The following is a 22,672-nucleotide window of genomic DNA, read 5'->3' as shown; positions in this document are numbered from 1 at the left end:
GGACCAAGGAATGGTTTCTAGTCCTCAGGGGAGTGATGACTTAAAGGTGCGAGGGTACAGTGACGCCAGTTTTCAGACCGACAGGGACAACTACCGTTCGCAGTTGGGCTGAGTCTTTACCCTTAATGGAGGAGCAGTGACTTGGAAAAGTTCCAAGCAAGAGACCGTAGCTGATTCAACGTGCGAATCAGAATACATCGCAGCAAACGAAGCGTCAAATGAGGCAATATGGTTGAAGAACTTCATTGGAGACCTTGGAGTTGTGTCATCCATAAAGGAGCCCATGGAAATTTTCTGTGATAATGAAGGAGCGGTTGCCTTGACCAAGGAACCAAGAGATCACGGTAGATCTGGACATATCGACAGAAAATATCACTTTATTCGACATCGGGTGGAAGAAGGACTCCTCGTGGTAAAGAGGGTATCGTCAGAAGATAACCCAGCAGATCCGCTTACGAAGGGACTGATCAGGGTTAAGCACTTGCAGCACGCTAGGAGCATCGGGCTGAAGGACGATATTAGTTTAGATTAGATAGTTTAGAAACGTGTAATAGATACATTGTAATTAACGTTTGATGATTAAATAAAAGAGTATTATTTATTAGTAATGTTACTGTCTTATGTTAATCATTTACCTATTGTTTCATTTTGCATGTTTTGACTTCCTGAATAATTGAATTATTTGATAATAATCGAATTATTCGAACGATCCACAGTCGTTCATATGTTGGAAGTAGATATGAATGAAGATTGTCATGAATTGGTGTGTAGATTGTATAAAGTGTATTATACATAGCAAGAGTTTGCTGCAACGTTCATGAGTGCTTATGAACTTGATTTGAGCATTGGAATAAATCCACGCTTGCTGGAATCACTTCATGGAATTTATCACGAGTGATCGCAAGACGATAATATCATATGGTCTTATAACCTAGATATATGGTTTATTGTTTCCTAATTGGTTGTGCATTGATAATGTGTAAACGCATTAGTAACTTGATGTTATAAAACGCATTGTTGTGTATGATTTGATTAATGGATAATAAATGCATATAAGTCGAAGTTTATTTGTTCCTTTTATCCTAAGAGGGTAAAAGCGATATCAGGGCCCCTCGATGATTTGATTTGACTTATGTGTCGGGCCCGGTCAGGACTGAATTGATGTGTTCAATTAAGTTCTATGTCAAATGAATCTGAGATCGATAAACTAACTGCTGGACAATAAGTATGACTATGTTCCATGTAATTGTCCGCACGATATCTAGAACAGAGGATTATACGATCCCTTATCTGAAGGACAGGTTACTGATAAGATCAGAGTTCGACAGCGTCTTTGAGAGCTACAATTGCTAATCGGATAGTGCTTGCATTTGTAGTTACTAGACTTATCCAAGTGGGAGACTGTTGGAGTAGTGTCTAAGCCCGTAACTATATTTGGTAAGCACTTGACCCGGTTGTGCATGGTCCTTTTGGGTTGCCTTCACCATAGCAACTTGACAGGGTAATTTATGGAGAGAGAGAATATATTATGATTTTATTAATATATATTATGAGAATAATATATTAAAAAGGAATAATCATATTATTTAATTGATATTAGTCATAAATTAATTAAGAATTAATTTGGTGACTAAAAGAGGTTAATTGAATAAAGGGGCTTAAACTGTCAAATGTGTGATAGTTGCTTTTTGGGCTGGGAAGCCTTTATGGTTGAGGGGTGGACGAAATTATGGGTAGGAACCCATCTAGATTTCGTCCAAGGCCTTACTCCAGAAGGTTCCATGGGCTGGTTGGTGAATAAGTTGTCCATTAGGGTTTTGACTGAAACCGTAACTGCTCACAGTATAAGTAGGACCTTTGGGATATGATTTTCGGCCACTTGTTCTTCTGGAAACCCTAGAGCCGAAAATCATAAGTCCTTACCCTCTCTCATATTGCCCTCTTGCCAATTGGTGTTTGTAAGCCATTAGAGGAGTGACACTTGTGACTCTAAGCTCCAAGAACAAGAAGATTCAAGCAAGCAACAAGAGGTAATCATCTAGATCTGGCTTTCTTATGTCAAATTTGAATTGTATACACTAGATCTAGGGTTTCAAAGTCTTGGATGAAAGCATGTACAATTAGATAAACCTAGATCCAAGCATTAGGGTTTGCATGTGCACATAGGAAAGTTCTTATGGCTCAATTCCATCAGGATGACCACATAATCTTTAATGATGTACGCCCAGTGTACATGCCATGTACACCCAACATACACACCAATTCCCATTCCCATCCTAACTTCCAACGGTCATAACTTCTTCACCCCAACTTCGTTTTCGGCGTTCTTTATATGCACAAAAAGGTATTGAGGAGCCCCACAATCCTATCTAATTGCCTTTGACTTAAAACACACCGAACTGAGATACTTAACTCAAGAAATGAGTCTAAAACATCACTTTTCCCGTTTTACCCCTTTGATTCCAAAACACGAACTGAGATTGGATCACCTAACCCAAATTATCCACATCCAAAAGGGTTTACTCTATTCCTTTGAAAGCCCAATGTATCTACTTGATCCATTTATTTTCCATAATCCCGAAATAAGAAACTTCTTGAAATAGGATGCTACAACTTAGAAAAATAAAACATCAAAATTTCAGTTGCGTTTAAGATTCCATTTTTCCCGAATCGACGCTTTGACCGGTTTCCCCGCTTCTTGATATTTAGGGCCGAGGTGCCTAATTTCATGCATTAGAAACGAATATTTTGTGAGTCTAACGGTTTGTGCCATATGTTTCTCCAAGGTTGTATGTAATTGTGCCATTTGAGCCATTATTTCCTCCGATTTTGTTGACAACCCTGTTCTGACCGACGAATTTAAAGACGTCGCTTTTGATTTTCCTTTTCCTATTGCTTTTGATTTTTCCCTACCCATGGGATGACGAGGAGCTTTAATTTCTTCAATGTCATCATTATCATCATTAAGATTAACACTGATGTGACCGTCCGATGACATTTGTTGTGAGCTTGAATATGAACTCGATTTGCTTCTTTTTTATGGTCTCGGAATGTCTTCATATTTTCAATGTTCCTTCCACCGAACACTATTTTTAACAACATCAAAAACATGCATTAATTTTAAAAGTTTTACCATGTCATCTAGGAATGTGGCAAGTGTTTTTCACAACAAACTCGCCTCACTTTCCCCGCTAGCCCATTGGTTTTGAAAGTTTGTGTAGATTTTGTTCCCGTGCGTGACAAGTTTGTTTACATTAGTCCATTTTGAGTTGCATTGATCACTCATATGATAAAACCCATACCCGTACAAAATCGCTCTGTAACACGCAAACAAAATTAATCGTGCGATTGGCTCTTCCCGGTGTCGCCATCTTCGGATATGTTGACCTATGCCTTCGCTAATTCCGTTCTTCTTTTTGACTCCATATTCTCGGACCGGCCTTTCCTATTTTTGGTTAAACTTCTTATTTGGGTCCGGAATCGTAAACATCTTCTGGTAAAGGTGTGAAAGGCGATTGAGATTGGAATTGGAATTAAGTTTGTGTTTTGGTTGTGGGTGTTGGTCATGGTGGTTGAGATTGGAATTGTTGTGACATTTGGAACGACGAATAGTAGGAAGGAACACCTGTAATCGATAGTATCTAGAAGGGTGAAGAGGGAGGGCGTACCTGTAATCGATAGTGGGTGGGAGCAATGAAGGTTTTGGTGATCGATTAGAGGATCGTCTTCGATCAAAGCAAGAACAGGAATAAGTGTAGGTCCAATTTCTAGTTTGATGTTGTGATTTTTGGTGGGGTGTGATCGATTTTGAAGAAGGAAAGAACAAGACACAGAGAAGTGCGATCGATCTTGAGAAAGGGTTTTTGGATAGCTACAAACAAGATTAAAGGTGTATTGGGATGGGGCTATGTTGTTAAAAGAGCGATACAGCCGGTGAATAATTGGTTAAGGGATCAACTACAAAAAAAAAATAAATAAATTATAGGGACCATTCGTGTAATTTAGAATAATAGGTTAACGGAGGAGTCGTTAAAAACTAACGATAATGGCTTAATTGACATGCACAGTAAAAGTTAGAGGACCTATTGCGCAAAAAAAGACATAGATGGTCAAATCGGACCAAATCCAAAACTTCATTGTGCTACAGTGACATTATCCCTATTGGGTGCAACATTCATATTCTTCATCGGTAGAAAGTCACCGTTGGCAAAAAAAAAAACGCCAGCAAATCTCGATCGCCACCGGCAAATCGCCTGATTCCAAGTGTTTTTCACATTCAAATTTATAAATCTTCTAAATATGCAGTCTCCACAGATTATAAATTTATTATATAAATGACTTGGTGGTCGTTAATTTCTATAAAAATTAGAAATGATTTTACAAACATCTACTCCTTAGTCAATACAAACATCTTTCGATGTGAGAGCTAAAGAAATTAAGTTACAACCCAATTAGAGAATTATCATGTACAACATCTATGCAACATAGATAAAAAAAATTACATATAATTATGCAAACAATGACCAAACTTAAATAAATTAACAAATTTTGTTACTATGATATTATATTTGCATATACTTACATATTTATCATAATAATAATAATTCATTATAACATAAATCTTTACAAAAAAACAACACATTTATGTTTTTACTTTTTTAATTAAATGTTAATGTTTTGCAGATTCATCAAACAATATGGACGCTAAAGAAAGAATAAAATTTTGAAAATTATATTTGGATAAAAGAAGTGTTTCAAAATTTACGTTAAACTATTATGTTTATTTAACTTTTCACATTATTTCATGTTTTCTTACAATCAAAATTAAGCTACATTTTTTTAATATTTTATTTTATTTTTTATACGTAAAATGTTTATAAAAACAATAACCGTGGTTTCCATGGGTTATAACCTAGTTTTATTATATAAATGACTTGGTGATCGTTAGCTCCTATAAAAATTAGAAATGATTTTACAAAAAATTTCATGAATCCCCACCAAAATCATGAGGATACTTTGTTGACGTCATGCACGACTCTGAACTAGATTAAATTTTCGCTTCAAATGTTCAAATTGACAAATATATTTTAATATTAGTTTATAACACGTGAGAACCACGGTTATAAAATTAATTAAAGTTTAATATTCAAAATCAAAATTATTAATAAATTATTTTATATAAATTATTACTTAAGAGATTTTTTTAGTTATAAAATTCTAATCATTGATTTAAATAAATACATGAAGTTATATCACTTTATAATCTGTATTAATTTTATTTTATTTTTTAATCCAATGTTATTAATTTAATATAATTAAAATGAAAAAAAAATTAAATTTAAATTTAAAATGAAGAATCAATTATTAATTTAATGTAATGTAATTAGAGTAGGAAATTTAAATTTTGAAATTTGAAATGGATAATTAATAGGTTGACAAGTGGCATAATAGGTGACAAAATATTAATGAGGAATTGTAATAGTATTATGACACTTGTCAATAGGAGAATAAACCTATTTATTTATTAGAATAGAGATTATTATCATTATAAACGGATCTCGTCAATATTTGGAAATAAAATTTTTCATTATATAGAATAATGTCGTATCTCAGCATAATCATTACGAATAAATGAAGTTTTTGTTATCAACCAATGAAATTGTTGGATTTTTTATTTTGTAATCATCAAAATAAAACGGAATCATCAAATGTAATAATTAATTATATTGAAAATTTGACTTATGTAGTTATGTATGCAGTATGCTTGCATCAACAGTGTCTTTGAGGCCTGAAACAATTCATCTTGAAGCATGGTATGAAGTCGGAGTGAATATGAATTTAAAATTGGACAATACCCATATGAGTTTAGTGTCAAATTTCTTAAGTTTTTATTTTTTTTCATATCATTTTTGTGATAATTGTAAAACTTTATGGAAATTGTAATACAAGTTACCAAACTCCATCTAGGTGGTGATAAAATCATCACCACTAGATTAATTTAATTAATAGACGCTTGCTAATTTTCTATAACCTCAAAAGACCTATATATTCTAAATATATAAAAATAACAGTGGTAGCATCAATAATAATAAATGTCAATAAATCAACATAGCCTCCAACCCCAAACTGGAATCCACTTGTTGTTATTGTGAGTTAGGCAACAATCACTAAAATGATCAAACAAACGTTTTTTCTCATACCGAAGATTTTCACAAAAATCAGTATAGCCTCCAAACCCCAAACTGGAACCCACGTACTTTGTTATTGTTGTGAGTTACGCAACAATCAATGAAGTGATCAAAGTTTCTTTCTCATACCTAAAATTTTCACAAAAGTACATCATTTCTAATAATACAATCAATACAATGTACTTTTAATACTTTATTGTTTACCTGTGTATTTCTGTTAAGACAAAAATTATACAATTGGTCCCTAATGTTTATCAGATTTAACATTTTGAAGACAACTATAAAAATCATTTCTTGATATTCACAAGTAGACGAACATTTAAATAAGCATATAGAAAATAATTTAGGAAAAACTTCGTAAATCAAATTCTTTATAAAAACATCATAAACTTGTTTCTTATGGAACATATATTCGATATTACTTACCTTTGAAAAAATCCAAACTATTCTTCTCTTCTTAAGCCTTGTACACTTCATATACACTACCTATAGACAATACCGACATTTGGTTACTAAATTGACCAAAATACCCCTAGGACTTCTTAAAAAGTTATATTTATATTTTAATCATCTAATTACACCTATATGGGAATGTTAGAAGAAACGGGACGCAAAACATATTAGTCGGACTCAAGATTGCATTTTCCTTTTTAGAAAAGAACACGACACGTGTAACGTTTTGCCTTGGTATTATACCGACATGTAATGCCCTCTCAGAGTCATTACATGGTCATTTTTTGCCAAGGAAAAACATTACATGACCGTGTAATGCTAAACACTACAGATTTAAACCAAAATTTCCTCGTAAGGCATCCTATTTGTCTTCCTTGATTTTGTTCTTCTTAAAACTTTACCATAGGGTCCTAATGACCTACATAAGTGTTATTAAAATATATTTGATTCAATTAAGCCTTATCTTCATGATTACTTAATCATTAAGACCTTTAGATCTCATAACAACTATAGGAAAGCATAAAATGATATCTAAGCATCCTAGTTAGCCGTTAAGCTCTTAATGATTATGGTTCTTGTCCCACACATTCGAATGAGTTATTGAACTTCAAAAATTGATTTTATAACATCTTAATACAACTTTTAGTGATCAATTCATTTGATTCCAAGGGATGGAATTGGTGATTCCATATATGGAAACCACCACTAAGTTTGTTTCCAAAGCTTTGCTTCAACAACCCTTTGAATACTTTGACAACTTCATCACCATCATTCCAATCAACTATACATGAACTATAATTCTTATCCATAGTCACTCTATTACCAATCCAATCATTGAAGTTTTCCTTCAAACTCTCATGGATTCCCTTGTTGCTCTAAACATAGCTTCATCAATTCATGATTCCAAATGGTGAAATTCATTATATGAAGTCATGGATTCAAATGCATGGAGGTTTGATTTAGACAAGGTTTCATACTAATTCCATCCTCCAATCATTCATATACATCCAATTCAATGTTCATGAAGCTTTTCCACCGTTAATGGAGCTTGGAGCTCAAAAACTCAACCAATTCTCCATCAAATCATTTAGAGTTTGATTAAATGAAGAGTGGAGGTCAAATACTTAAACCATACATGAATATATCATCAATTCATAAAAAAAACTCCATAATCGATTTAGGGTTCAAATCCAAACCCTAGGTTCGAATTCTAGATGGAAAGGAGAAAGTTATACATCAATTCACTAATGGAGATGCTCTAATTTGAATGTTAGCTCTTCTTCTTCAATTTGTAAGCCCTAGATCTCCTTTGCATCATCAAAATCGCCATTTATCTTATTATCTTCTCTCAGTTTCGTTCATCCTAAGAAAATGGGAGTGAAGACTCATTAACTAGCTTCTAACTTTCCATACTTGTCACTTTTGGTCCTTATTTCCTTATTTTTTACATAAGTGACACAATTTAACTAGAAACTTAAGGAACTTCTATTCTTCATACATTGTCACAAAATCACCTCCTTTTTGTCACATGGACCTTGAATTGTGTAACACCCATAAAAATCAAGCCAATTTAAAACTTTTTCAAACATCCAAAAGTCGTTAGTTATTACAAAATGTTTTCAAAATAGTTTCATATCAGAGTATCCCATAAACCATAAGTCCAAAACCCGAGGATGTGTACGATCACGTCTTCGCCTTGCCGAGACATATGAAGCACCTGAAACAATAAACTGAAACCGTAAGCATAAAGCATAGTGAGTTCCCCCAAAATACCCATACACACAACAATACACATATAGTCACATACAACATATTATGGGTCCAATCAACCATCGGGTTGGAATACCCCAGGCCATCAACCATCGAGTTGGAATGCCAACATATTATGGGTCCAATCAACCATCGGGTTGGAATACCCCAGGCCCTCAACCATCGGGTTGGAATGCCAACATACTTTGGGTACAGTCATCCTCGGGATGGTATACCCTCGACCCACAACCATCGGGTTGGAATGCCCACATACTACGAGTCTAATCATCATCGGGATGGAATACTCACGGCCCACAACCATTGGGTTGGAATGCCCAGGTCCGTTGGCTCTCGCACAAAGCAGATAAGCCTCAACCACCAATCAAACATGTACACATATAACAGATAATTACACAACAGTCTATAGACAGACAAACCGATCTAACAGATCATAACAGCATAATAACATCCTATCTACCAGGATACCGATCTAACAGATCATAATATCATAATATCATCCTATCTACCAGGATACTGATCTAACAGATCATACGATACTCGAAGATATAACATATCAGGATAACAATACAAAAAGGGTCGGCCTTGGTGCCTACGACCCTTGAGTATAGTGAGGAAAACTCACCTCACACTGTTGAAGTCTCGCAGACAAAACCCTAGCTGCTGGATGACAGATTCCTGAACTGTCAACATCAACCAACACCCAATTAATAATTGGGTTCCAAGCCCAAGGTCCAACTCACACTCCAAAAGCCCAAAAGTCAATCAATGGACCAAAGCCCAACATATGGCCCAATTTTCCAAATTGGGCCCAGACCTCTACATGGTCTTACCTTAAGGCCCAACCATTTAGTCCAATCCAAACATTCGGCATTTCAATTGGTCCAACCTCTCATAATCCTCAAGGCCCAGTTATGGCCCATCTATGGCCTAATTTTCCAAATTGGGCCCAAACCCTCACATGGGCCTTACCCTAAAGCCCATCCAAATATTTTAGTCCATTTACTTGTTCTTGGACAGCCCATCAGTAGCCCAATCAACAAAACCCAGTAGAAAGGCCCAACTCAAGGTCCAAGTGAAATTAGGGGTTTCACGTGAAATGACGATTAGGGTTAAGTGTTCCTACTTAGCCCATTAAGGACTTAATCCATTAAGTCCAATATTGCCTTAGGTTAATTGCAAATGATTATTAATTAACATTTTCAGTCCAAATAAATAATTTCAGTGCGGGTCCCGATAATTTCCCAAAATTAGAGTTTCATGACATTAGGGTTTTCCAAACCCTAATTAGGGTTTCCAACCCAAATACTAGCCCATTAGTCAAATAGTTAGGCTTGTAACTCAATTAGGGCTTCATTAGGCCCATTAGGGTTAAGCAATTCGGGCACCACCCACTACCACCTCGGTTAGTGGCGGTCAACTGCGGCTCACGGCCGACCCAGAAGAAGGATGGCGGCAACATGGCGGTGACATCATCTCCGATCTCCAGTCGGTGCAGCTTCATTCGACTGTTCTCAGTGGTTTTTCCCCGGTTACACACGACGTCCGGTAGTGGCGATGGAATTCCGATGGCGAAGAGGCAGGTGGCATGGTGGCGGCGGCTGGAGGAGGGGAGCAGTGAAGGTGGCGGCTGGTGTTTGCTTTAGGGTTAGGGTTAGCATGGGTGGAGTAAGGTGACAGGTTTAATACCCGATCACACAAAATTTGTGTCCAAAGAACACCTTTGGTCCCTCCTTCCCGATTTCGTTTCAAGATTAGGCCACAATCTTCAAAGCAGGCCCCAACATCCAAGATTCTTTCATATTAAGTCCAAAAGTTACCAAGCACCCCTTCGCTTTGAGAATCTTTTGCAAAACTAATCCAGAAATTACCCGTTTAACCCCCAAGATCTCAATTTTGACATATTTAGCCCTTCCTTCTCTTTTTCTTTCAAATTAACTTCAAATTTACCCAAATAGCCCCTCCTCTACAAGATATTTTCACTATAAGTCCACAAACTACAAAACGAGCCCGATTGATTATCCTTTAGCCATATGTTCAAATATTGTTTCCACTACGAACCCCGAAAGCACTCTTTAGACCTCCAAAACAAATTATAATGCCAATTACACACCTTTTCATTAAACTCTTTGTTTAAATATATACATATATTGAAATAAAATAATATTAAAAACACATCTTCAAATTTTAGGGTTTGACTTGGAAACGGGGTGTTACAAATTGCCAACATTTGGTCATTAAGTTTAAAAGTTGGAAAAATTAGTCCTTCTACTTACTTTTCTACTCCTTATATCCAAATACTTATTTTTGACTTTTGGTTTAAATGATCCCTAAGCTACTTTTTTTTTGGGATTTATGGGGGTATAAGATGGGTTTTGACCTACATATTTAGTCCCTCTAACTTAAATTAGCTAGTTTTATATGCCTCTTAAGCATTTTTCCATTAAAAGTCAAAATTACATTTTCATATGCCACGTAACATGGAAAGAATTATTTTGGATTAAAAAAGAATTTTGAATGTGATTTCCAATAACCCACCGTCGACCACCATAAACCCTTTCATACAACACATACTTGACATCATCTTTCTTTTAACTACTATCATCCATACATCATGAAACCAACCTTCCTTATCAACCACAAAACATGCATCATGTGAAAACCCCACAACCAGACCACCATTATCATATAAACCACCAACGTATACCGTCTTTCAACCACTAAATTGAGCTTTATCACAAGCCCCACGGTATGAAGTAACCCGAAACCGTCATCCGCTAGTGTTTGTCACAGGCCCACCAACACCATCAACTTCTACTAAGACCCTCACCAGCCATGTTTATCGCCATCCCATCATCTGACCTTAAATGATTGATTTTTTTAGGGTTAGTATTTTGGGTACATGGTGAGGAACTTGTTGAACAATTGATGGAGATCGGGAATGGAATCTTGGGCTTGAAATGATCGGTCAACGATGAGGGAAGTTTCTTGGAGGAAATACTTTTGGGTTTCGAGTCTTGCGAAAGATCGAGATCTTCCAAGGTTGTTGTCATCTTATTGTTGTTTAAGTTAATTGCAGATTCAGAGTCGATATCTTGAGATTTAAATAGGGATCCATCTTCAGAAGCTTCTTTTAAAGCTTCGATGAGTTTGTGTTCTTGTAATTTTCAAAGAACTGATGGGTTTTTATTGTTTTCATATGATGGATTGTGATAAGAGGAACCATTTTTCTAGGTTTCGATGCTCACGTCATGGTAAATCTGTAGTTTCAGATTTTGGGTTTTCTTCATTTGTGGTGTATTGGGGAAGACGATAAGCAGAAAAAGTAGAGACCATGATGTTGAGGGTTGGTTTAGAAATGCCATGTAATCACTTAATGTCATGTCACTATTGACATGTGTGCTGAAAATATACATGTGGCCACATATACCGGTTGTTAGAGGTGAAGGGAATTAAAAGAATAGGTCCTAACCCACCCAATACCCCTATAAAGCCAAAAAAAACTTTAGGTACCGTTTAAACCAAACATTGAAAGTTCGATGGGCTATAGTGTGATTTTCCCTTTTATTTAAAGTCTCGTGATGTATTTTATAAAACTTCATTAAATAATCTTATAATTAATTTAATAACTAATTTATTATTTATGTAATTTAGTTTAATTTAATTTTCTAAAATTGTGTTCTATCACAAAAGGGCAAAAACTCCTAGACTGAGGCGGTTGGGTTGAGAATCAAGAGAGGGAGGGAGGGAGGGAGAGAGAGAGAGAGAGAGAGAGAGAGTCAAGGGACAAGTCCTTCGTTTGTTAGAGACAGTCAAGGTTTGTTGACTCGATTTGGGCAGATTTGGGTGTCGTATGTGGGTGGAACCCGACAGACTTTGATGAACCAAGCTCAAAAGTCCAAGTGTTCAATTCATCTAGCGCGACCAATATGTAATGAGACCTTCGTGATAATTATTGGTGGCCCTGTATGAAGAGGGATTTAACATGGTACGTAGAGAGGTGTTTGACTTTACAAAAATTCAATGTTGAGCATCAGAAGCTCATGGAAAGATGCAACCATTGGATATCCTCATATGGAAATAGGAGCACATCACGATGAACCTAATCACAAAGTTATCAAAGAATCCTCAAAATGTTGATGCGATTTGGGTCATCGTTGATAGGTTGACCAAGAGTGCCTATTTTATTTCTATTCAGGAGATCTTCTCAACTAAGAAGCTAGTAAATATATATGTTACAGAGGCGATTTCCCGCCATTGCGTGCCGGTTTCGGTGGTTTCGGATATGAATATCAGGTTTACTTTCAGGTTTTCGAAGAGATATCATGAGGATCTGGGCACTCGGCTTCACTTCAATACATCATATCATCCTCAGGCAAATAGATATAATGAGAGGATGTGATACCCACGTTTTTTCGTTAGACATTATGTCGGAAATTCTTATTGACATTAGTTAATAATGTAAATTTCTTATTGACATTGTTCGGATCAACCAAGATACCATTCTGGTTGACGAGGTGCCCTAAGAACTGAACCTCGCACAACCAAAACTCATACTTAGAGAGTTTAACATACAATTTCTCCCTATCCAAACCCTCAAGAACCTCCTAAAAATGCTTTACATGCTGCTCCTTGGTCTTAAAGTAGACCAAATATCATTAATGAGCACATTCACAGACCGGTCAAGCATTGGTCTAAACACCCGATTCATCAGATCCATGAACGTTGTCGGTGCATTGGTGAACCTAAATGGCATCACTACGAACTCATAGTGGACAGAACGAGTCTGAAAGATCGTCTTCTGCACATCCTCATCTCCGACCCTCATCTGATGGTAACCTGACCTCAAATCAATCTTAGAAAACCAAGATGCACCCTGAAGCTAATCAAATAAATTGTCGATCCTCAGTAGCGGGTAACGGTTTTTCGTCGTGCGCTTAGTAAGTTCCTTGTAGTCTATGCATATCCTGTGCGAACCTTCTTTCTTCTTGAAAAATAAAATCGGTTCACCCCAAGGCGAAATACACAGCCTAATGAACTCCATGTCCAAAAACTCTTGAAGCTGAGTGGATAACTCATGCATCTCTAACGATGTAAGATGATATGGTGCCTTGTTTATCGGAGCCGCATCCGGAATCACATAGATCCTAAACTCAACCTACCTCTTCGAAGGCGCACCTGGGAAATCCTCAGGGAAGACGTATGGAAACTCACAAAATATAGGCACATCGGAAACCGACTTCTTATTCCTCTCTTGAGTGTCAACTACATAAGCAAGATATCCCGAGCAACTATGTTGTAAATATCTCCTAGCCCTTGCGACAGAACAGAAAGTCGATATAACTCTAACATCCACACTATGGATGATCAGCTCTCCCCCACTTGGAGTTCGAATTACCACCAACTGACGCACCAACTGCGACTCACAATCAATCAAAGGTTTAAAACAACTCAACCAATCTATGCCCACGATCACACTGATCTCCCATAGGAATGTGAATACAATCAATCGGGAATCTCACTCTGAATATCTCCATCACGCAATCGCGATAAACCTTCGAAGCTGCACCGTACGATCATCGACAATGACGACGTCCAACAGACGATCAAGTGCTCATAGAACAACATCAAAGCTCCTATTGAATGAAAGTGATACGAAAAACTGACTATTTTTTTGGCATTTTTTTTTGAAACGGAAAAAAAAACCTTTATATACGCATCTAATAATGTTTGCCGCCATAAATAACAAAATATAATATATATATATATATATATATATATATATATATATATATATATATATATATATATATATATAAAAGTTGCAACTTCGAAAAGCAAAAAAAAAATAAAAAAAAGAAAAACATTGATAACCGACGACACAATAAGGATTAACCTATTGTTAGCCGGTTAAGCCTTCTTAATTGAATTATTCTTAATTATTTATGTCAACTAAGTCATATAAAAATATTACATTAAATAGAAAAAATAACACTTTTAAAACATTAGTACTAAAAAAAATTATTATAAAATTTGTAAACCCAAAACAAAAACAAGTTAGGGGCTGTTTCATTTGAACTTAGGCCCCGTTTGATACGCATCTTTCCAGGTCCAAACAGATCTTTCTGGTTGAATGGACCGGAAAGACTGTTTGATTTGCACAAAAGAAGGAGTCTTTCCCGGTAAGATATGTCTTTCCCAGAAAGCCCCAAAATCATATATTTCTGGTTGAATGGGCTGGAAAGACAATTATACACCAAACCCAGTCTCTTTATTTTTTTATTGGATTATTAATTTTTTTTAAATTGATTTTTTATTGAATTATTACTTTTTTTCATCATTCAGCACAGTCAATCAGATGTAGAATCAAACAGCATGGTTTCTTTCCCAGTCAGAAAACTTTCTCAGACATCACTTTACCACACAGCATTTTCCAGACAGAACCTATCAAACGGGACCTTAATGGATCCGGGACTTGGTCAGCAGTAAGACTGTTTGGTAAATACAAAATTTTGCTGACTCGCTAAACATTGTTGACCCAAAGAGCTTACTCGGTCCGTTCCAAATATGTGGCTGACTGGAAAAAAAAAGCCCGCTGCCCTCTTCTTCCCTTATCTGCCCTCGTGACCTAATAGAAAAATATGCAGCAACAAAACACGATTCTTTCACTCCAGCTTCCCTTTTCAGATAGAGAACAAAGCACAAATCGACGCATTAGTCCGACCTCCTCCTTCTCCAGCCAGAGCTGCGTCAACAATAAGCATCTGTTTCGTCTTTTTTTTTTAAACAACTTGATCGATTGATTGTTCATCTCTATATGAAGTATGTGACTTGCAACTGACTTTTGTTCCTAGATATGCGAAATCTGAGAAAAAAACCATGGTTCGTTTTTCTGATTTTGCTTCTCTATCTGAAATTGTGTTTATTATCAAATTTTTTTTGTTCTTTCCTCTTTTTTCTGCTGTGAAATCTATCTGAAATATGTGACTTTTATTTGATTTTGGTTCCTATTATGCCAAATCTGTGGGGAAAAAAAATCCTTACTTCATCTTCCTGATTTTTGATTCTCTGTCTGAAATTGTGTTTGTATCATATTTTGATGATTTTTTTTTTCCTGCTGTGCAGTCTTATGCTTTCAGTTCAAGCTTCTTAGTTTCTGTTTGCTGTTCTTCCCTTTTTTCTACACTGATTATTAGGTAGCCATGAAACTGAAGCTATTAACAAAATTGTCCTTCTAGGTGTTCTAGACAATGGGAATGATGCAGAGTGGTTTGAGGCGTTAGCTGGTGATTGGTTTAAGGAGGAAGTAGAAATTCTGTAGAATTATATATGTATGTTGGTACTTCATAGAAGAGATCATCACCCTCTTTGAATCTTGAAGAATGCAATATATAAAGTTGTCAATTGGGTTATTACTCATGTTTTTGGAATAAAGAAAAACACTCAAATTAGTTTGTGTATATATAGAAATTCAATCATTTTGTAAATCAATATAATTGTGATAATGATTTGATGAATATTTGTAATTAAGAGAATTGTTTTGACAAAAGTTTACAGGAGCGTAATTGTGAGAATTGCTTTTGTATTAAATGATATTGCTATAACCAAATAGATTCATGTTGTGTTGCAAACATAACATAAGGGTAAAATGGTCATTTTGATTATTCAGCAAATTCAGTCAAAATTCAGTAACATAACCAAACAAAATGGTTTCAGTCATATGTATATTTAATCAGAATTTCTAACCCAGACGGCAAGTATTAAATGACCCTTAAAAGACTACCGGATACCAAAAAAAAAAAAAAAAGCGTATACGGGCAACGTACATAGAAAAAGTGCAACGTCTCATTATCACAAAAATCCATCAATTTTGCCTATTTTCGCCTAAAACACGCTTTTCCAACAGGAATAATCTTTCACATGCATCATTCACTTGTACAGTACAATTATCTTGTTGCTATCAAACTCCATCACCACGATATTCGCATTCTCTCTCTGCCACTTCACTTTCTCTCTCCCTGCAACTTCACTCTTTCTTCAATTTTCGCACACAGAATCTCTTATCTTTCTGCAATCTCACACACTTTACCCCTCTTTCTCGTTATCTCCTTGCGGGATTTCGAAAATGGGGAGCAGAATCCCATCACACCAGCTCAGCAATGGACTATACGTATCGGGTCGACCCGAGCAGCTCAAAGAACGCCAACCCTCAACTGCGTCACGAGCCGTACCCTACACCGGCGGCGATGTCAAAAAATCCGGTGAGCTTGGGAAAATGTTCGACATACAAGTTTCAGATCACCCACAAGTACCATCGCTGCTTAAGCCTCACCGGGCTTCATCTTCTTCTCAACTGACCAGCGGTTCCCTCAGATCCGGACCCAATTCCGGCTCCGGTCCCATTCCTAAGCGAGCTTCCGGGTCCGGGTCTGGCCCGATGGTCGCGCTTCAACCGACTGGTTTGATCACATCCGGACAGCTTGGATTGAGCGCCGGAAGAAGGTCCGGTCAGCTAGACCCCTCAGCGTCCGTGATTTCCACAGGGAAGACTGTTTACGGGTCGTCTGTAACGACGTTAGGGTATGATGATGTGAGGTTAGGGTTTAGGGTGTCAAGAAAGTTAATGTGGGTGTTATTGGTGATGGTAGTGATGGGATTGATGGTGGGGGCGTTTTTAACGGTGGCGTTGAAGAAGCCGGTGATTATGGTGGCGGCGGCGGCGGTTTTAGTTCCGGCTATGATAATCATACTGTGGAATTGTACTTGGAAGAAAAGAGGATTGTTAGCTTATTTGCGAAAATATCCCAATGCTGAGCTTAGAGGCGCCATTGATGGTGAATTCGTCAAGGTCACAGGGGTAATTCATCTACTCTCTATTCGTATACATACAATTTATGGAAAGTACATCTGTTTATGCACTATTAATCATCATTTATTACCTCTTCTATTGACATTATATGTGTATTGTTTTTTTTTATATAAGTATTATATTAATTAGCGGATTTAATAATTGAATGCAGATTGTGACATGTGGTAGCATTCCTCTTGAATCATCTTTTCAAAAGGTGTCAAGGTGTGTATATGTTTCCACAGAGTTGTATGAATACAAAGGATGGGGAGGGGCATCCGCGAATGCTAAGCACCGTTGCTTCTCTTGGGGGTGTAGTAATTCCGAGGTACATTTTGTTTAGGGTTAAATGCAAGAAAGAGCATCGTACAACATTATACTTTCAACTTTCTTCTTATTTAGGCATTATATTTTTTGAAAATCTACAAAATTAGAACATTGCTATTATTTTTTTCTTCATCGGACATTGTACCTTGAAAAACCTATCCAATCTTCTTTTGAAAAAAGTCTATCCAATCAAAAAACTGAAAATTAAACCTATCCAATCTTCTTTTGAAAAAAGTCTATCCAATCAAAAAACTGAAAATTGCTTTTGTATCCGGATGGCATTGCTATAATTGCGCAAATTTATGAAAACACAATGCTATAGGCTATAGCCTATAATAAACAAATGAATGCAAATATGTTGCTATTTATTGTATTTTAATGGCAACCATTTTTGTTAGCAGAAATACGTGGGTGATTTTTACATATCGGATTTTCAATCGGGGTTAAGGGCTCTTGTGAAAGCTGGATATGGAGCTAAAGTGGCTCCTTTTGTCAAAGAAACTACGGTTGTTGATATTACCAAACAAAACCGAGAACTATCTCCAAATTTTCTTAGTTGGCTTGCAGACCGTAGCCTCTCGAGTGATGACCGTGTTATGCGTCTCAAAGAAGGGTAATCCACTTCTTTCATAAAATTACATTTTTGCCCTTCATCATTGACTCTCGATTTCAATTTTTGCTCACCAAACCAAAAGGTGGGTGCTAAAAGACATAAATGCTCTCTTCATCTTCATGTCCCTTGAAACAAATGCAATGCAGTACAACTTATTCTGTTCTGTCATGTCCTATGTCCCTTGTAACAAATGCAACGCAGTACAACCTGTTCTGTCCTGTTATCGTCTTTCTGTATGACGCAGGTACATCAAAGAAGGGAGTACAGTGAGTGTGATGGGTGTGGTGCGGCGACACGATAACGTTGTCATGATCGTACCACCAACCGAGCCCATGTCCACGGGCTGCCAGTGGGCCTGTGGGCTTCTTCCTACTTACGTTGAAGGCCTTGTGTTGACTTGTGACGAAAGTCAAAACGCTGATGTCATACCTGTGTAAATTATTGCTTTATGATCGAAATTACCATAATGCCCTCCCCTCGGCTCAGGTAGCGACCCCACCATAGCTTTGCAGACTATTTATGTATAGAAGTTGCAGATGGAGCCTTGGTGGCTTGGTGAATTTTAGGGTTGTTTGTGATGAGTGCAAGGGTATTTTGGGTATTTCCTTGTACATGTTGGCTTAAGTTGTGGTAGATTAGGGTTATTGCTGCATTGGAAGTTGTACGGTACAAGTTTCTCAATGCATTTCTTGCAAAATAGTCCCCAGAAGTTACATACGCTTTAAAATTGAGAATAAATAATTTTACTTTTAGTTTAGTAAACTTCTATTATATCAACTCCACCGGTTTTTTGAAACATGCAAAAATCCGTACCTATATTAAAGTTGAACTAAAAAACCAGTGAGGCTTAAAAGTGTTTGAACCTGAGGAGCTATATTGTTATCTATACATTATTTTGTAATCTATAAATATCTTTTGGATTAACGAGAATGAATCACGGAATATTTTAAATATCCTTTTATGTAATATTAAAATTGTTTGAAGATGAAAGGTATAATGGTCATTTTTTTAAATTAACTGCTGAGTGAGTTGTTAACATAGATATTTATATTGTAATTTATAAATATCTTTGGGATTAAGGAGTATGTATCACGGAATATTCTAAATATCCTTTTATGTAACATTAATTGCTGAGTAAAAATGCAATGAAGCTAAGTTTTAAGGACTCTAAATGAAAAATAATAAAACATATGGATTTTGTCATAGGAGGGTTGAAATCACAAATATTTGGAAATATAATTTAACACCAGGTAATCTTAATAATAATAGTTTGACAACATAATTGATTTAACTAAAAATTATGCATACATTCTTAAAAAACCAATGTGGAGCCACAATCCCTTCACTTTTTAATACAGACAGCACCATTTCTGCATAATGATAATATCAGATACGAAAGTTAAATACTTCCTCAAAGTAATAATAACCATTGTGTTGTTTTAGTTTTTGTCCATTAAAACCATTTATTTTCTGAAATTTGTAAATCAAGGGTTGGTAAAAACTTACGAATAGATTAGATTTGTTGTATTAAAAAAATAATAAAATTACTAATTGAAATTATAGAACTTATGTGGATGATGTTATAATTTCTAGAAATTAATAAAATTACAATTTCTAACAAAATAGTAACAATTATCCGGAGTGACAATTAATGTTTTCAGAACTAAACTATTAATGCTATGTAATCTTTTTAGATCCACTTAGATGAGCATGGAATAACAATCAATGTTTTCTGGAATAACAATTATGCAACTAGTTTTCTTCAATTATCAGTTGCGAAACATTAATTTAACAAAATCAGAAAATATAATGGTTTTTCTGGAATTTTTCTTATCTTTTCATTTTATATGATAATGTTATATAATGGTTTGTATTTATTTCATGTGATTAAAAAAATACATACCTTGATTCCTTTGCTATCTTTTTTAGGATTTTTGGGGATATTTGGGTTATCATGTTGAGGGATTGGTGGGAATTTGGTGGCTGCAATGTGTTTTTCCTCTTTGACTTTCTGAAAAATGACTGTAAAACCATCTCCAGATCTTGGGTCCTTTTCATCCCATGCCCCAAACATTGGGACCGATGCTGATCTATGCGACTGTCATAATGTGAAATTTACAATTTTTAATGCATAAGGTACATGTAATTTCAAGATTATGAGAACATGTGAACCACAAATTCTTTAACACAAAAATAGTATTAAATCTTCTTCAATTACACGTACAACATAAAAATAGGTGTTGATGAAGAGTGATACACTGAATTTGATGTTATCTATTTAATACTATTACAACACCAAACTTGAGTTTGTACATAAATTGTTAAATATCTAACAAAAAATACTAGAATTTAATCTATACAAAATATGGTATTACAGAATTTGTGTCGGGAGTTTGAACATAAGTTCAATATTGGATATGATTTTTAGAAATTTTAGTATACATTTAAAATTGTCATTTTTATTTTAGTAAGTTTTCACAATATAGAATATTATTATAATAAAATATTAGTTTTTTTTTTCTCGCGACATATGATCACACGATTAAAGTATGTGGAATTCGAACGTAGACAACTTCATTTTGAAATGCTTAAATATCAAGAATCATCATTAAGTCATGAAGTATTGTCTGTGTTTATAATGAAATAGTAGTTAATTACACATAAGTGTTATGCTTTAATAAAATAAACATTATAATAATAAAAACATATGTTATTTTATTATTAAATATTAAAAGTTAGACCAACAATTATCATACAACCATGTACTCTATATATTTAATTTAGAATGTTACTATATGTACTCATCGTTCACATAAAAAATCAAACATATGTGCTCACCAACCCACACACAGGATGAGATATACCAAACAATTGGTAGGGGATTACGTATATAATAAGCCTTAATTTATGGTTTATGTGTTTTAAATGTTTGAAATTGCCTAAATCATCTCAATATAAATAAAGAACAAAATTTCACATACCGCAATATCGTCAGCTGGATTATATCCATATCTTGGTCTATTGGGTGCGGGCGAAGGTGAAGGTGGTGCAAAATTACTTGTCATTTCTCTTGTGTTTGTGTTTGAGCTCTTTTTTCGATCTGCTTTGTAACTTTGTTGCTTACTTGATAAATCTGAGATCGAACTCCTTTCACTACTTACTTTTGATGAGGTCGTACTTTTCTTGCCTCCAAATTTTATGTTTTTATCTGCAAACACGATATCATCATTGCTGACATCATCGTTATCGCCTCCATAAGCCATAAAAGCTTCAGGGTTTTCCTCTGGGTCGTTAGGGTTTATCATGACACCAGAACCTTTATCTTTTCGTGCGTTGTCAAAGTAAGCTGTGTAAGGGACATTGTCAGCATCCCAACTCCCAAACTTCGGGATATGCGAGCGTTGTTGCTGCCATAAATAATTAAATAGTTATTGATTTGTTAGTATTTCAAACGAGGTAAATAGTAAACACAAGCTTATAAATAAAGAAAATCAAGAGTATTATTGATTAGAGGCTAATAAATGAACAAAATCAAGATTATATAAGAACAAATTAAAACCCTTCCTTAGAAGTGATGAGAAATAACTTACAGACATGATTGGTTTCTGATTGAATTTGAAAGAAGAATGAGAAAGGAAATGATGACAGAGTGAAGAACTCTCGCTTTTGTTATTGCGTGTGGGACCATTTTGAAAATTTATATTAATTTTTGGCCTGCAGGAAAAATTCCAAGGACTTGGAGGGGTGGTTCTAGACAATATTTTGATAACTACAATGTTTCAAAAGTTTAAGACAATAAAAATTCTTTAATTTTTGACACTACGTTAATAAACTTTATTACGGACTAATTATTATATTTGTAGTAAAATAAGACATGTGTATCCACTCAAATATGGTTTATAATATAAATTTTTGTAGTCTAAATTGTATGTTACATTATTCAATAAACCGAATAATTTTTTTTAACAAGAATAGGATTTGATCATTATCCTCTGATTTTCGATGAAGAAAACAATTAAAAGCTATGTACAGTTGTTAACTCTCATAATTTAGTTATTTTAATACACACAATGATTCATTTATATTGAGATTTGTAAGAATAACGTGTTTGCATTTTTTTTTTTTTTTTTTTTTTTTTTTTTGTAGTATTGCACATTTGTCTTTCTTTTTGTCTCGGACTATATCAAAGCTGGGATAATGTCACATGATGAAGTTTTGGGTTTGGTCCGATTTGACCATTTATGTTATTTTTTTGCAAAATAAGTCGTCTAACTTTTACTGTACATGTCAATTAAGTCATTATCGTTAGTTTTAACCATCCCTCTGTTAACTGTTGTTCTAAATTACACGAATGGTCCCTATGGTTAAAATTATATCCGTAGTTGATCCCCTAAATAGTAAAATTCATCATTTTTGAAACTCAGGGGGCTAAACTATAACATTCTCATCGTGTACAAAATGTTTGTATCATAACTT

General features: G+C 35.3%; 2 protein-coding genes across 2 annotated transcripts; one reads left to right on the top strand and one right to left on the bottom strand.

The window, feature by feature from the left end:
• Window positions 1-16,344: 16,344 nt before the first annotated feature.
• LOC145107310 (protein SHOU4-like) lies at window positions 16,345-18,893 on the top strand. The gene is made up of 4 exons (XM_079044169.1): window positions 16,345-17,265; window positions 17,429-17,584; window positions 17,985-18,196; window positions 18,441-18,893. The coding sequence occupies exons 1-4, from the start codon at window positions 16,534-16,536 to the stop codon at window positions 18,631-18,633; spliced, it is 1,293 nt and encodes a 430-aa protein (XP_078900295.1). The 5' UTR covers window positions 16,345-16,533; the 3' UTR covers window positions 18,634-18,893.
• Window positions 18,894-19,368: 475 nt separating this feature from the next.
• Window positions 19,369-21,848, bottom strand: LOC145168456 (RPM1-interacting protein 4-like). Its single transcript, XM_079087260.1, has 4 exons — window positions 21,787-21,848; window positions 21,178-21,603; window positions 20,100-20,294; window positions 19,369-19,566 (listed from the first exon to the last, which is right to left on the bottom strand). Exons 1-4 carry the CDS (start codon window positions 21,790-21,792, stop codon window positions 19,546-19,548), a joined length of 648 nt encoding a protein of 215 aa, XP_078943386.1. The 5' UTR covers window positions 21,793-21,848; the 3' UTR covers window positions 19,369-19,545.
• Between the last annotated feature and the right edge of the window lie 824 nt (window positions 21,849-22,672).

The sequence above is a fragment of the Lactuca virosa genome, chromosome 4 (genome assembly GCF_052849685.1).
Source record: "Lactuca virosa cultivar CGN04683 chromosome 4, Lactuca_virosa_CGN04683_v6, whole genome shotgun sequence".
NCBI classification, from domain to species: domain Eukaryota; kingdom Viridiplantae; phylum Streptophyta; class Magnoliopsida; order Asterales; family Asteraceae; genus Lactuca; species Lactuca virosa.
The sequence above is the reverse complement of the archived record's forward strand: the minus strand, read 5'-3'. Positions and strand labels throughout refer to the sequence as shown.